This window comes from Dryobates pubescens, chromosome 11, assembly GCF_014839835.1.
Source record: "Dryobates pubescens isolate bDryPub1 chromosome 11, bDryPub1.pri, whole genome shotgun sequence".
NCBI classification, from domain to species: Eukaryota; Metazoa; Chordata; class Aves; order Piciformes; family Picidae; genus Dryobates; species Dryobates pubescens.
The window spans coordinates 11,167,911-11,183,046 of NC_071622.1; the positions used below are offsets into that span (position 1 = coordinate 11,167,911).

At 56.3% G+C, this 15,136-nt stretch overlaps 1 protein-coding gene across 1 annotated transcript; it reads right to left on the minus strand.

Moving 5' to 3' along the window:
* Positions 1–770: 770 nt before the first annotated feature.
* QSOX1 (quiescin sulfhydryl oxidase 1) lies at positions 771–11,834 on the minus strand. The gene is made up of 12 exons (XM_054165357.1): positions 11,543–11,834; positions 9,274–9,374; positions 7,925–7,973; positions 7,667–7,769; positions 6,887–6,977; positions 6,528–6,673; positions 5,930–6,064; positions 5,623–5,752; positions 3,429–3,551; positions 3,173–3,317; positions 2,759–2,938; positions 771–2,349 (listed from the first exon to the last, which is right to left on the minus strand). The coding sequence occupies exons 1-12, from the start codon at positions 11,832–11,834 to the stop codon at positions 1,616–1,618; spliced, it is 2,229 nt and encodes a 742-aa protein (XP_054021332.1). The 3' UTR covers positions 771–1,615.
* Positions 11,835–15,136: the final 3,302 nt, after the last annotated feature.

A 15,136-nucleotide genomic window follows, 5' to 3' on the forward strand; every position in this document is an offset into this window, starting at 1 on the left:
CCTCCCCATAACCAAGCTCTTGGTGCTACACAGCTGGCAGGGAGGGGGTGCACGGGGGGTTATTGATGTTGGGGATAAACCCCCTAGGGAAATCAAGGAGGAGGCAGCAAGGCTGTGGTGATGAGACCTTCCTCATCCATCACCTGTCAGTGGGCAGGACCGGGTACCACTGTGGGGGATGTAACCTGCTCTCCACATTAGGATGAAGCCACTGAGGACCCAGCTAAGGGATATGGTCAATATCAAGTGGGTCAGTGGTGGCAGGGCAGGAGTGCCAGCCCCACATACCACGGAGGTCTGACCAAGCACAGACACCAAAGAAGGAAAGAGGGAGCAGTAAAATTTATTCCAAGGGTGAGGGAGGAAAGGCTGTTGGAGTCAGAGCTGCCAGTGCCTGAGGGAGCAGCAGAGCCAGATGCCCCCCTTCCCCCCAGCCCTCGCCTCCCACCTGGGCAAAGTGAAGATATCAAGAAGAAGGCTCCAAATCGGATTGACACCCCCCTCCCCCTTAATAAAGTTTATTATCGGACGGGCTCTAATCCTTTTAAATCCCCCGCGCAGGGGGAAGGGCTGGGATTAGGGAAGGGCAGCATAATCCCAATGAATTTGTTACAGGGGGATTTAGGCAGCGCCGGGAGAGCAGATGGCCCCGGACCTGGCTCTGGAAAACAACCATTTTCCTTAATGATTCCTAACAAGGATAAAAGGGCAGAGAGAATCAGGGGCAGGCACCTGCGGTGGTCCCAGGCCCTGGGGGAGATGCACATGTGTCTCTCTCTCTGCTCTGGACCATGGGCACAGGCCAGCGCCAACTTGCAGCTCCTTGGCTTGTGCCAACTTTTTTCTGTCAGGGTCCCTCCCCATCACCCAACTTAAGAACAAACTGTGACCTACCCCAACCATGGGGACATGCTGACTGTAAGGCTGAGTGTGCATCCAGCAAAAAAAGCAGGAGAAAATGCACAGTAACAACCACTCAGAATATTTAAACCAAGCCAGCATTCATCTCAAAGTGATGTAGGAAACCAGAGTGGGGACAGTCAGAGGTGGAGGGACAGCAGGGCAAGGAGGTTGTGCCCACATGCCAGGGACCAGCCTACACAGCGGGGCAGGCATCGGCAAAAATAATTTATTCCACTAAGACAAGCAGAGAGCGAGCAACAGCACAGGGAGGGGGCAATGAAAGGTGGGGACACACAAACAAAAATGCAGCTGAACCCACAACTGCTACCCCCTGCCCAGCAGTGCCCACTTTTGGGGGGCTAAAATCCCACCCTTCTGGCCCCACTAGTGGTTTGACCCCAAAGGGCTGCTCTGCAGCATGGGACTACACTTTCCAGTTTGAAATCAACCCAGTTCTGGAGAGCACCCAAGAGCAGCTGGGTACTGAGACACAAACCGCTGTTGGCATCCCTAAAAGGGTGGCACTGGGACCAGAGAGGGGGCTGCTCCAACACCTTTCTCCTCTGAAAAGAGCTGCCCCCACCTTCCATCTCCCACCCTGGGTGATGTGATGGCTGCAAGCGGAGCAGCTCCTGGGGGAACACAACAAACCTCTTCCCACTGAGGAATAAAACCCTGTCTCGGGGGGGTACCCAGGCTCCTAAAACCACTCTCAGGCCAAGGGGAAGCCGAGGCGGCCTTTCCGGGCACGGGTGCGGAGGCGGAAGAAGGTGTACATGCCCAGGAGGCACATGGAGGAGAGGAAGTACAGGGCGACGCAGAGGCTGATGTCCAGGCGGGAAAAGCCCAAGCCGAGCACCCGCAGCCAGGGGCTTCTCTGAACGACCCCCCGAGCCACCTCCTCCTCCTCCCGGAGCAGGAGCCCAGGAGCCTGCCGGCGCTCCCGGCCCACGCCGGCCTCCCGGGGCAGGGCGATGGTGTCTCGTTTGCTGAGTCGCCGGCGCCGGCCGGCCGCCGCTCGCAGCGCTTGGCTCTTGAAGTGCTGCTCGCTGAAGGAGTCCAGGTCCACGATGTCCTCGCTCACCTCCCGAGGCTTGGGGTTCAGACGCACAATGCTGGGGCGTCGGGGCTCAGGGGAGCCCTGTCGCCCTGGAGCTCTCACCTCGCTCTCTGTCTCCTTCTCCTCCTCTTTCTCATCCTTCTCCCTCTCCTCTCGTGGGGTCTCAGTGCCCAGCCTGGCATCCATCTCCTCCCCAGCTGCGGGGATGGGGTCAGCCATGGCATAGTCCAAGTAGACGTTGGCCGGGGAGAAGTGTGCCTTGAGGAAGGTGAGCACGGCCGACTCATCCCAGGCGTGCACCCCCCGCTCCTCCTTGTGACACTGGGGACACATATCCGGTGGAGGCCACTGCAGCTTGGGGTACTTGGGGTCCTCTGTGTCACCTCCTGCAGGGACCAGAGTCAGCGAGGGGGTTAGAGGGGACAGGCAACACAGCCCTCTCCCTGTAAGTATAAACACCCTATAGCATCCAGCTGCTGGGGATGGTGTTGGTGACAGGGACATGTGGAGGAGCTGTCTCAGGAGGATGGGTCCTCTGAGGCCATGCAGAGGCTCTGGGAAGCTCCCTGTGGGGAGCGTGTAAGACTTAATTGCATCTCCAGGGTGGTCTGAAACTGCATGACCAGCTGCTGTGCCCTCCGATGGCGGATGATGACAACAGGGCATCCCCACTGCTGCACCCTAATGCAGTCATTTGCCCCCATCCAGGAGGAGGGATGATCCTCCAGCCAGCACCTCGCCTCCCTCTTTCCCTTGGGAAACCACCCTGGCTTCCCTCCTTGTGGCCCCCATTACCTGCCAGGCGAGCATTGACCTCGTTGTGGTGGGACCAGAGCCAGAGGACGGCTTCCTCCCGGCTTGCCACCTGGTCCATGGACTTGGCTGCCATAGCTTCAAAGTGCTCAGCACACTCCTGGCAGCCGAAGAAATTCCGGACGTAGCAGCGGATGGTGCTCAGCACCTCCAGTGGCAGCTCTGGAGGGGGAGGCAGAGGATTGGGAGGACCAAAGGATGAGTCCAGACCCCACAGTACCACCACCACAGTCCCACAGCTGCGGTGGCTGCCCCATGCCTTGACGCTGCAGCACTAACCACAGACCTGCCTTGGAGTGAGCCAAGTCTTTGCCCACACACAGCATCCCTGTCTGTACCACCAAGTATTTGGACACCCCCTCCCTGAGACTTGAACCCCACTAGGGATATCAATACCTTTGTTGGGGCCGTTCTGGGCAGCCTGGACAGTCAGCAGATGGAAGAGGGTCCAGAGCCCACAGGGGTAGCCACGGAAGTGGCGTTCACTGCCCTGGCAGCCCACCCAGGTCACATTGGTGGGGAGCATGGCGGGGTGGGAGGCCTGGAGGACAGATGGACACAGTATGATGGGGCTGGCAGATATCATGGGGTTGGGGGGGGCAAGGGGCAGGGGTGAGGAGAGTAGGGGCTGAGGTCCCCATGGGCATCTTACATCTCCGTTATTCTTCATGGCCTCCTTCAAAGTGCTCCGGGGCAGCTCAGGATCTGTCCAGTTCTTCAGCCAGACGTCCAGGGACTGCAGGTAGGTCTGCACATAGGGGCGCCCAGGGAAGTACTGCAGAGGGGGAAGAGGGATGAGGAACCCAGACCTGTCCCAGGAGCAGCAGGGCAGGTCCCCAGCACACTCAGCTTGCTGAGATGGGCTCCAGATAGTGCCAGCATCCTCTGCGGCAGCACATGCCAGAGGACAGCATGATCCTGGCAAGATTCGAGTGCCTGGCATGGAGGAGCTGGGGGCCACGGCATGTCCCCTCCATGGCGGCGAGGCCCCTGTGTGCCTGTTCAGGCTCTGAACCGTGGCCCCATCTGAGGGAGGCAAAAAGCCACTCTGACCATAAGTCACACAAAGCCGATTAGCAGCAGCACTTTAAAACCACAGCCTGCCAGCCTATGCCACTGGCACACGGATGGACAGTCAGACTGACCTACTGGGAGGATCAGGCCACAGAATCATGGAATGGTTTGGGTTGGAAGGGACCTTAAAGATCATCTCGTTCCAATGCCCTCCCATGGGCAGGGACACTTTCCACCTTGTCCCATGGGCAGGGACACTTTCCACCAGACTGTGTTGCTCAAGGCTTTGTCCAACCTGGCCTTGAACACCTCCAGGGAGGGGACAAGCAGCAGCACTCAGGGGAATTGATGGGGCAGTGAAAGGAAGCAGCATTTTGTGGAGCCTGCACTGTTCTCCCTGGGCTCATAGGGAATCACTTCAAAAATCCCAAATTCACAGAGGAATTTCATCTGCCACCTGATGTTTCTGCTGCAAAGCGCAGCCATTCCCCTAGCTCCCTCAGTGGGAGGCTTTACCATGCAATTCCCTGCTTTCCAGGCACTGCTTCTCACTTTAGGATTTTTATCTTCTCCTTGCCTTAAATACCTCTTGGGAAGGCAACAGTTAAGGCTGGGAGCCGCTGGCGGAGCTTGCCCAGCCGGGCTGGCAGCAATCCTGGGGACACTGCTCCGTCCTGTGGATGAGTGTGGCAATGGCAGTGCCGGTTCAGCGTCCTCGGGGAAGCCCCAGCCCCCCCCCAGGCCCAGTGCCTGCAGCCCACCTTCACCTCCTTTCCAAATCCAGTGCTTGGGCAGCAAGGGGAAGGTTTACAAGAAGAATTAAATGCTCAAATAAAAAGATCGAATAAAACCCCTGCTGGCCCCCACCAGCCCAGAAAGGTTGTTCCCTTGGCAAGGGAGCTGGTGCCATGGGGGATTTATTTCCCTGACCCTGTGGGATCTCATTAAAAGGACAAACAGCAAGGGTGACAGCTGGGGGCAAGCAGAGGAAGAGCCACATGAAGCTCTGAACTGAGGACTTCAGGCTCTTTGCAGCAGTGGCTCATGTTTGGGGCTCTTTGCTGGAGAAGAGTGGGCAGGGGTGAGAGCAGGGAGTATCTTGCATATCATGAGGGTTATGCAAGGTCCAAACTGAATGTGAGACCCCAGGTGACAAAGGAGGGAGTAAAGAGGACACAGTCAGGGGAAAGTCTGTGAAGGAGCCTGAGCTAGGACAGGGACAGGGCTCCTGAAACCTCAGCCAAATGGAGAACTCCATCACACCCAGAACTTAAACTTCCTGATTTTGCCTGCTCAAAGCTCCAACACTTCTGTCTCACCAAGCCCAAAAGAGAAGAAAAAGAGACCTTAAACTAGGTTCTTGCAGAGCCTGACTCAGCAGGAGCCCCATTCCCAGACTATCAAAGGAGCCTGCAGAGATCAGCTCCCCAAGCCAAGCATCCAAGTCAGGTGATCAGTCATGAACCTCTCTGATCATCTCTGCCACCCCAGCAGGTGTCAGCGTCTCCTCTGACAGCATCTCCTTCTGCACCTCAACACCTCCTGCAAGCACTCATCCTGCTCTGCCCACCAGCATCTGCACCCTACATCTTGTCTGAAACGCTCAGCTCCCACTGGATCTGGGCTGAGTTTGGAGATCCATGGGGGTGGGGACAGCCCCACGGTGGCTATGGGACACACCAAGCACCAGGACAGAGGGTTCACATCTAAGAACGCCACGCATGGCTACCTGTGAGCGCTGGGACGTGGTGGCCTGCACCCTGCATTTACATTTCACCTTACAAAGTTACATGGAGGTGTGGGCAGGTCCTCCCCCCAGAACAAAAGCTCACCTTCACCAGTGTGGCCACATAGCACTTGAAGGCAGCCAGCTGGGCTCCTGACATGGTGGCAGGACGGACAGCTTCCACCCGCAACGAGTAGTGCAGTGTGGACTCCAGGTCAGCCATGTACACCTTGGAGCTGGGGAGGGCAGCACAACACCATGGTCCATCAGCTCCTTAATCCACATTTTCAGGGACCCAGCCACGATTCAGGCTTTTTCCCAGCAGAAGGGCATGGTCCCAGCCTGTTGCCCACCCATGGCCACAGCACCTCCCAGCCTCCCACCCCCTCAAAATGACGGAGGGCAGGTCTGACCGGTCGGCACGCTTCAGATGGGACACGCTGGTCTCGTTGGAAGCACCAAGGGTCACGTTCAGCTTGTAGGAGCCGCGGGTGACGCCCGAGAGCGTGCGCAGGTAGTAGGTGTAGAAGGAGCGTGCCTCCATGTGCCTGCAAGGAAGGAGAGATCATGAGCGAGACTCCTTTCTTCCCCAGACAGCCCTGGCCCCAAGGAGGAAACAAATGAGACCAAAGACTTATCCAGACCAACAACTTGGACCTGGAGAATGAGTGCGGGGTGGTCTGTTCTCCCCACCTGCTCCAGCAGTGGCTGTCCTGGCACACAACCCAGAGAGAAGCTGAGCCCCAGAGAGCTGCGCCATGCCACCTCCAAGCAGATGTGGCAGAGTGATGGCTAGGTCACAAGCCACCTTCCCTTTTGCCAGCTCCAGGCTGGGCTGGCAGCTCCATTCAGTACCCACCAGCAGCACTGTGCCCCCTGCCAGACCGCCTGACCCAGCCACCGTCTCCTTCCTAATGAGCTTTCCACATTAAAAAGGCAAGTGGAGAGACAGGGCAGAAGCCTGTCACCCCACCAGGGTCTGCAGACCCACCCCCTACGTCTGGTACTCACACAGGTAGCCGGAAAAAGGAACCATTGCGGAGGAGCAGGTAGCCAGAAGGGAAAGTGGTGACACCAAACTTCTCCACAAGCTCTTCCTCACTGCTCAGCACCCTCCTCACTGCCACGTTCTCAAACTGCAGCATGTCCAGTGCCACCTACAAGCCCAGCAGCCCCAGGGTTAGGTCCCAGTCCCACTGGGGATGCAGCAGGGCTGTCAAGCACCCTGTGTAACACTTTGCACTTGCAAAGCAGGGTGCAAATTGACTGGGGAGGCTGCCAGGAGGACTTCCCTGCCAAAGGCACCCACCCAGGAGTTATCAGGGACACCGGCTTCAAGAGAAATGGGGGATAAAGGCAGCTGTACCCACCTCTCTGCCCACGAAGGAATTGCTCTTCTCAAAGATCAGTGCCAGGTACTGGTCCTTATTCCTCTGGAAGAAGGTGCGAACCTCCTCTGCGCTGCAAAAGAGAAGAGGATGGCAGCAGGTGCCTCATCATCAGCTCAATGCTCTGCCCTCCTCCCCAAAAGCAGCTCAGCCCTCACTCCAAGTGAAAAATTACTCCATGGTGAAGTTTCCAGCCCAGTTTTCCACTCTGGTTCACAGGCTTTGAGCAAACCCACTGGGGTCAGCCAAAGAGGCAGTGAACTTGAAGCAGGGCTGTTGGTTTTTTTGGCTATGACACAGAGGCACTGGACCCCTGAAGCACGTGCCTGGTTTGACCATCTCTTTGGGAAAGCAAAATACTCCCACCTGGGACAGGAGAACAACTGCCTGTGTCCAGCAAAGGCAACTTGAGATGATAACAAATTTGTACTGAATCAAGAAAATCCTTTCTCAGGGCAAGGAAAAGCTGTTACCCAGTGCAGCCTCACACAGCATGGCACAGCACAGAACTGCCATGTCCCTGGCCCAGGCACTGCTTGCTCTAATTAAGGCTGATGAGCAGGTTCATTAGGAGATGAAACAACATAGCCTGTCTCATCCAGACCATGTAAATGGCTCTAGCCTGGCCGGGTCACGTGTGCCTCCCTGGGACGTGGTGATGTGATGGCTGCTCAGTGCTCATTTTTGGCTCAGAATTTCCCCAGAAACCTGCTCTCCACAGGACAGAGGCTGCCAGAGCCACCCCCATCACACCACCCCTACCTTGCTGGCTCCAGTGGAGGACAGGCAGGTGGCCAGTTGTCCTGGCTTTGCTCAAGGTTGGTAATGATGGTGTGGCGCAGGTCCTCAACACTGGTGCTGGTTTCTGCAGGGTGATAGGATGCCAAGGGGTCAGCCCTGGGGAAGCCAGTCCCACAGGCAGAACAAAGGGGAGCGGCTCTGAATTGCCACCCCCAGGCTCCTCAAGGTCATAGTGCATGATGAGTGTGGGCAAAAAATCCCCTGGCTGTGAATACTCACTGGTAATCCTTATCCCATCCTCTGTCTTCTTGCTAAAAGCTCGGAAGAACTGAAAGAGAGAAAAGAAAATGCAAAGGGAAACTGGAGTGAGAGAACTTTGAGTGGGACAGGGACACAGTGCAGCCCAGCAGGCAAAAGTTGCTCTCAGACCAGTGCTGCCTCAGTTTCCCCCACGACATTACAGCACACTGACCAATGTCAGCTACCACAGAGGGAGCTCCCATTGATGTTCCTTCCCTTTAGGGCACCCCCAGGGCAGAAGGATGCAGGCTTGGCCTGGGAACCACGTCCAGCCAAAGGCCAAGTGGTGGCAGGCTGCACGATAGGCACCTCTGGGTGTCCCAGAAAGGCAGCCAGGGTCTTTCCAGTCCTGCAAACCTCTGTGATCCTACTCCAGAGCCCTCACAAAATGGGAGAAGGGGGCTTTTCCCCTCTCCTGGCCTCCCACAGTAGCTCCAATACCCATAATACAGGCAGAGCAACGAAACCAGGTTGTGTCAGACAGGTGTTTGCTTTGCAGGCTGGGCTGGGAGCACAGGCTGTTTGCAAAAGGTGTTTGGCAGCGACAGGATGCAAAGCAAATGACTTGGCACTGCCACATCAGCTCAACTCTCTGCCCCAGGAGACATTTCAGTCAGTATCCCACAGCCACTGGGTTCTCAGTGAGACCACAGGGCAGGGCGGGGGCACAAGCCAACCTGCCTAGCAAGGCCCTAAATCTAACCCCACCTTGGGCTGAGCCTGTAAGCTGGACTGAGGGCATGTCTGATGACACCCTCATCTACCCCATTCCATCCTAAGGCGACCCTGGCTTTTACTGCTTGCACCTGGAATGCTTCAGCTTTATTGCTTGTGTTGGAGCAAGGCTCTGTTTGTAGTAGGAAACACTACAACATGGGATATTGACACAGCTAAGGGGCTGGGAATGGGTCCAGGAGGAGGAAGGGCACCTTGCCAGCCACCACAGGAGGCCCCCAGGAGAGCCCCCGTGCAGCCTCCCGCAGCATCCCCGTGGCCTCCTCCAAAACCTGCGCTTGCAACCACTCTCTGCTCTCCAGCAGCTTTTGCCAGGCATTTCCAGTTCAGGTTTCAGATTCTCCCTTGATCCAGCACTTATGTTTCACTGCAAAGCAGCATTTTGGTTTTCCCTTCCGTTGCTGCTGCATCACCGAGCAGCTGTACCCAACCGCAGCTCTGTTTATGGAAAGGGGAAACAGCTCCAGCCTGCAAAGCCTCGATGGGGACATTTTGGTGGAACAGCACCGTCAATCACATTGAGCAAGAGATGAGCAGCCCATTAGGTAAAGCACAGTGAAACCAGGCAAGTGCCTGGTGCACAGAGCCCTTACCTTCAGCGTGGGGAAGCCGGTGATCCCAAAATCGGTGCACACTTGCTGGTTGGCCTCGTCGGCGCAGTCGATGGCTGCCAGCACCACTGCAGGCCTCCATTCTGCAGGGACAGATGATGCAGTCACAGCTTAGCCCCTCTGCAGCTCCAAAACTACTCCACTCCTCATAACTGCTGCAGGGACAGCAGGGATCTCCCATTGTGCCAGCTGTATGGCTTCTCCCAACCCCAAAATCACAGTTCACCCCTTGCAGGAGAGCAGGTGATGGTTTCCAAGCCCCAGACATCCAAGCCGTGGTCGGTGCCGACATTTGCTGCCCTACTTTCTGTGCAGCAGGAGCGTGGGGAAAGCCGTGTGAGGTGGGACCAAGTTTGCACGCCCTGCCTGCTGCTGCCTGCCTGGCTGGTTCTGCCTGCCCAGCCTCTGCCCCAGCGGGAAGAGGCTGCTGGGAGCAGGGGAGGGATGGTGAACCACAGCCAAGGGAGAGCAGCGAACATAGGCTCCTGCTTGTCTCACCCCAGACCAAGAGCACAGTCGATAAGCAAGAGGACACAACCCAAAAGCAGTGTCTGGGGCACTTTGGTGGAGCCTGCCCAGGTGCTGAGCATCCAGTCCCCAGCTGTAACCCTCCACCAGCACTACCTCCCTAGGGAGGACTAGTGAGTCCCTGGGGTAAAACAGACATGAAGAAAAAAGGGCATGGAGACATTTCAAACAGCAGGCTCTGAAAGCCAACAGCACAATGGAGATAAAAGCTCTGAAATGGCTCCTGTTCAGCATAAAGGACAAGATGAAGAATACTCTGACTCTGCTTCAAGTGGGACAGGCAGGGACGCAGCCCTGGCACATGGAAGGCGCCTACGCCACAGATGAAGATCTGCTGAGACCGTCCTGTGACGCAGGTGACAGGGTACACAAGCCACTTCCCACTGCCACAGCAACACTGACATGGGACAGCCAGTGCCAATCCCTACTGCAGGGAGCCAGGCATGCTCCTAGACTCATCAGCACATGGTGCCCACAGATCACTCCAGCATTGTTATCCTCACCATCCAGCTCACTGCTGTGAATATCTACCCGTGGGAACAGTAGTGAGGATGCCAAGCGGCACGGGGGTGGCTTCCTTGCCCTGCCTCTGCAGTCGGGAGCCCTGGGGTGACCCTGTTCTGGAGAGCGGCCAGGAGAGCTGGCATTCCCCTGCAGGGCCTGGGCACGCACCCCATTCCTCACATCCTGCCCCGCTGGAGAGCGCTGACGGCATTCCCTAGGAAGAACGGCATCCCCTCGGAGGGATGGCACCCTGACTCACGCCGCAGACACCACACTCTATCAATTACGGCAATAGCAGGGAGAAATCATGCACGCCTCGGGATGCCGGGGAGACAGGAATAGCCCTGGTAGGCCCAAGGGCCCAGGAGTAGGGTGTGTGGGTCCCAAGCAGGGCTGGGTACCAGCCAGGCCAGGCATCAAGGTCAAAGCTGGGGAAAAAACCAGCTGAGATCAGCACGCGGCCCCAGCGCCCTCCCTGCAGGCACCAGGGACGAGCGGGGCTGAGGAGGGGCTGGGAGAAATGCAGGAACCCCCATACCCGGGGCACGCTCAGCCCGAGCTTCTCCCAGCTATAGGGGGCTCCAGGGATGCAGCTAAACCGGGCCCGGCCACCGCGGGGGGTGTGGGGGAGGCTGGGCCTTCCCACCAGGCTGACGTTCTAGGGAGGCTAGGGCAGGGACACAGCGGGAATCAGGGTGCTCAGGGTAGCCTAAGGGGAGGCTGAGGATGCAGGGGCTGGGCGTGGGGAAGATTTAAGGGTGCTGACAGGGAGGAGGAGGATGGGACAAGGACACAGCAGGGATACAGAAGCAGTGATGGAGAGGTTAGAGGCACAGCGAGGACTTAAGGGTGCTGACAGGAAAACAGAGAGGACTGCAGGAAGGATTTAAGGGTGCTGATGGAGAGACAAGAATGGGACAAGGACACAGCAGGGATAGAGGAGAAGTGATAGGGGGCAGAGGGAAGATTTAGGGCTGCTGACCAGAAAAGAGAGAACGCAGGAGAAATTGCAGGGTGCTGATAAGGAGAAAGTGACAGAGACATGAAGGAGTAAATGGAGCGCCGATGGGAGAAGACAGAGACAGGGACAGAGAAGAGGGAAAACAAGGTGGAGAGCTCGGGGAAGGTTTAGCGGTGATGATGGGTCGGAGCGGGGAGAGTAGGCAGGCATATGGAGCAAGAAGGGAAGCAGGGCAGGGCAGCCGTACCAGGGACTCACCGCGGATGTCGTGGGCCAGGGCCCGCCATGTGGGCGCGAAGTGGACGCAGTGCCCGCACCAGGAGGCGAAGAATTCGACGGCCCAAGCGCTGGGAGAGCCCAGCAGCTGCCCCTCCGCTCCCGTCCCCAGCAGCTCCAAAGGGTCAGTGGGCGAGTACAACTCACGACATCTCGCTGCCGGCAGCCACAACGCCAGCAACAGCACGGCCAACGGCCATCCCCGCCGCCCTCCTCCTCCTCCTCCGCCACCGCCCCCCACCCCCTGCGCTATCCGCCGCCGCCGCCGCCACATCGCCCGCCAGGCCGCCCGCCGCCGCTCGCCGCCTTTAGCGACGCCCACACGCCCCGCCCACCAGGGGGCGGAACCGGGGGCGGGGACGAGGCACTCCTCTCTGCGGCGCCCCCTATGGGGCACGCAGCGCCGCCCTCCCCCCTGCCTCCGACACCCCCAAATCATGGGGGAGCCCCAAATGCTTGCCACCCTGCCAAGCCCCAAGCCAGCATTCAGGCAGCGCAGGACAAGGGGCTGAGGCCACAGCACTGTCAGGGGGCTTAGAGCACAAAATGATAAAATTCTGGTGAATAAAAAGCAGATGATTCAGGCCTAAACCCCGTGGTGCCACCACTGATGACATCCCTGAGGGGAGCTGCTGGCATTTGGGCAGTTCCTGGCTCATGTACCCCAACCCCAGTCAACACTTGCCAGGACACCCCATGGGACAGCAACCCTGGAGACTTGGTGGTTGCTCTCATGATGCCAACCTTGTCAGGGGTGTGCAACGAGCATACCCAACAAAGCCCCCAAATCCAGCTCTTCACACACACAAAAAAACAACCCAGCCTTCCATCCCGGGCAGCCCCATGTCTGGCCACAGCTTGGTCGTGACACCACTCACGCACGCACACACTCACCCACGTCACTGACTCCCAGGCGGAAGGTACCCGTTGTTCAGTGCCCCAGGGCAAAGCTGGGTACTGCAGGGTTGGAGATGGTCCTGAAATCCATCTCTCCACTCCCTCCCCCTCCCCTGAAGCCAGAAAGCCCCTGGCGCTGTGGTGGCCCATGGTTGTTGAGGGCTGGTTGTTGGCTCCATCCCCGGAAGGCCATTAGCCATGTCGAGCCCCACCTAGGTATTTTAAGCAGACTTGCCATGCTAGAAAAACAAGCCTGCCAGAGCCAAGCCTTGCCCTGGCAGAAGAAAGCAGTGGCCTTCACACAGGACATGGCTCTGGGGGAGCTATGGTGCTCCTCAAGATGGTCCAGCAGAGAGCCTCTTACGCAACTGCTACCACACACCTGATGCAAATGGCGCAGAATATGGTTTGCTCCAGCCCCTCCAGCTGTAACTAAATGCTTAAGGGATTATCACACCTTGCTGTCCAACTAGAAGGAGGAGAGATGCAGCTCATACAGGGCTGCTCTAAAAAGTGGTCCCTTGCTATTGCCAGAGACCTTGGCCTTGACTTGTCTTTATCCAACTGGTGATTAAGAGACAAAAATCCCTGTGCTTACAGTTGTCATCACCGTTATTTCACCCTGAGCTAACACCTTTCTTTTAAGGGCTTGATTAGCTTATCACAGTGAAGGAGAGGTGCTCAGCACCAGCATAATTGCCAGCATCCTCCCCATCCAACTCACCCCTTCCTCCCGGGCATCTCGAATTCCTTGAATCCTTTTTCAGATGCAAAGCAGCACCTAAGAACCCAAAGGCAGACGGGCTCGAGTCTGACACCCCGGGGCTCCGGCTCCTTTTGAGGTGAGCCAAGCCATTGCTCATCTGTTGAAGCCCTGAGGTGGGGATGTTCCTGCTTCCTGCTGCCCCGGTGCTGCTGAGGACCTACTGCCAGGCTGTCACATTCTGTGCCCACGGCTCTGCAGGAAACAGCTTCCTTCAGCAGCCACCTGTGGGGCTTTCCAAGCACAGACTTGCCCCAAAAGCCTTTTTTTTTTTTTTATTTCAGTGATGCTGCAAAGCCTTCATCTGGGATTTTGGTTGCAGAATGCCTTGAGACAGGGCATGGGAAGCCAAACATGAAGCAGAGATTGTGAAACAACTAAGAGGGTTTTGAGAGCAACTAAGATGAATTCAGAACAATCAAAAAGCAGAAGTCTTGAGAGGTTTTAGAAATGTACTGTCCACCTTTTTGTCCTCTTCTACTTTGCACCCTTCACTGCTAGCAGAGCCTTTGGGCAGCAAAGCACAGGGAGGCCCAGCTGCTGAGCCCCCACAACCCATCCTAAAACCCAGTTTTATGTTCTCCTGGCACATTTAGGAACCTACTTGGTTTTCAGGTGCACTGCACAGTGAAGCCTTCAGTGTGCACCGTGGTATCCTGAACTTTGAGAAGAAACATGCTCCACTCCTACCTAGCAAGGCCATGGGCTAAGGACCACTGTGAAGATGTTCCCATGTTGCACAAGTCCCTGGGCAGCAGCTAATTGGTGGCTTTAGTTCATTAAGCTCATCAGCTCTCAAATCTTTCCCAGAATTAAGAGCCAGCAGGAATCTCCTTGAAGTCAGTGAAGGTTTGACAACAATAGTCTGAGAGCCTCAAAGGCCACTACGGTCTCACCAAAATAATTTAAGCCCTGCAAAACTTGTTTTGTGTACCCAAACTGTGTCATTTCTACAGACACAAAGAGCTGCTCTGATGGTCTCTGTGCTGGGTTAGAGGAGACAAAGAAAGAGCAGCTAGTTTTTTACATATTACAGAATCACCAAGGTTGGAAGAGACCTCAAAGATCACCAAGTCCAACCCTTTCAGCTCTTGATGTGCAGGAAAGGACTAGACTTCAGCAAATGGAGAAAGGCTTTTATCATCTACCTTCAAGGTCATGAAGCTGGCTGCAAAATGCCAATAGCTCAAAATGGCCAGGGAAGCTGACCCAGGCAGGGCCTTCTCACTTCCGTTTAGTTGTGAAGGTATGGGGACAGGGAGATCCAGAAATGGACTTTCTTCCTTGAAAATTAAAGAACACGTTCCTACCTAATTGTGTGATTCCAGGAACTGACTCCAAGAAAAACACGCAACCAATGCAAGACTCATGATACAATCACGGCAGCTCCCTCACCCTGCCTGGCATTTCAGAGACCATTCAGAGGTACCTGCATCCAACTCTTCTGCAAGCACCTTGAAAACACCAGTTGCAGAGGGGGCTCAACAATTTTCCCCTCTCCAGCTTTCCTTCACAAGATGAGACTGATGAACTCAATGAAGCCCTCCTTGATCTGAGCACAGCACTGTTTAAGTGTGGTCCTTCTCTAAATAAAAGAAAAAAAGGCTCATTTCCTCAATTAGCATCTTCAAACAGCCTCAGAGAGCAAGTGAACATTGTGCCACCTGGCTGAAGTCAGCTGGGACGTTCCAATCCAGGTGGCACTTCTCCACTGGTGGCACCAGTCACACCTCCGCTGAAACAGGGTGTCAGAGAAGACCTTTGGCAGAGCCTTCATTATAAAGCTGCCAGCTTCCACAGCTTTCCCAAGACAGGGAGTGGGTGTGAATATTAACATGGAGTGGATATCATCTCTGGCTTGGCTCTGATGGGTTCACACCTAGGAAGACCAGAAAGCTCGATGTAGCCCCCACTGT

What these genes read in the sequence shown, in the direction of transcription:
- QSOX1 (XM_054165357.1), bottom strand. Translation starts at nt 11,834, where the DNA reads ATGTGGCGGCGGCGGCGGCGGATAGCGCAGGGGGTGGGGGGCGGTGGC. An exon ending in CCTCCACTGGAGCCAGCAAG is followed by an intron (nt 6,978 to 7,666) that starts GTAGGGGTGGTG and finishes TCTCTTTTGCAG; the next exon opens with CGCAGAGGAGGTTCGCACCT. An exon ending in ATGTGGCCACACTGGTGAAG is followed by an intron (nt 3,552 to 5,622) that starts GTGAGCTTTTGT and finishes CCCCCTCTGCAG; the next exon opens with TACTTCCCTGGGCGCCCCTA.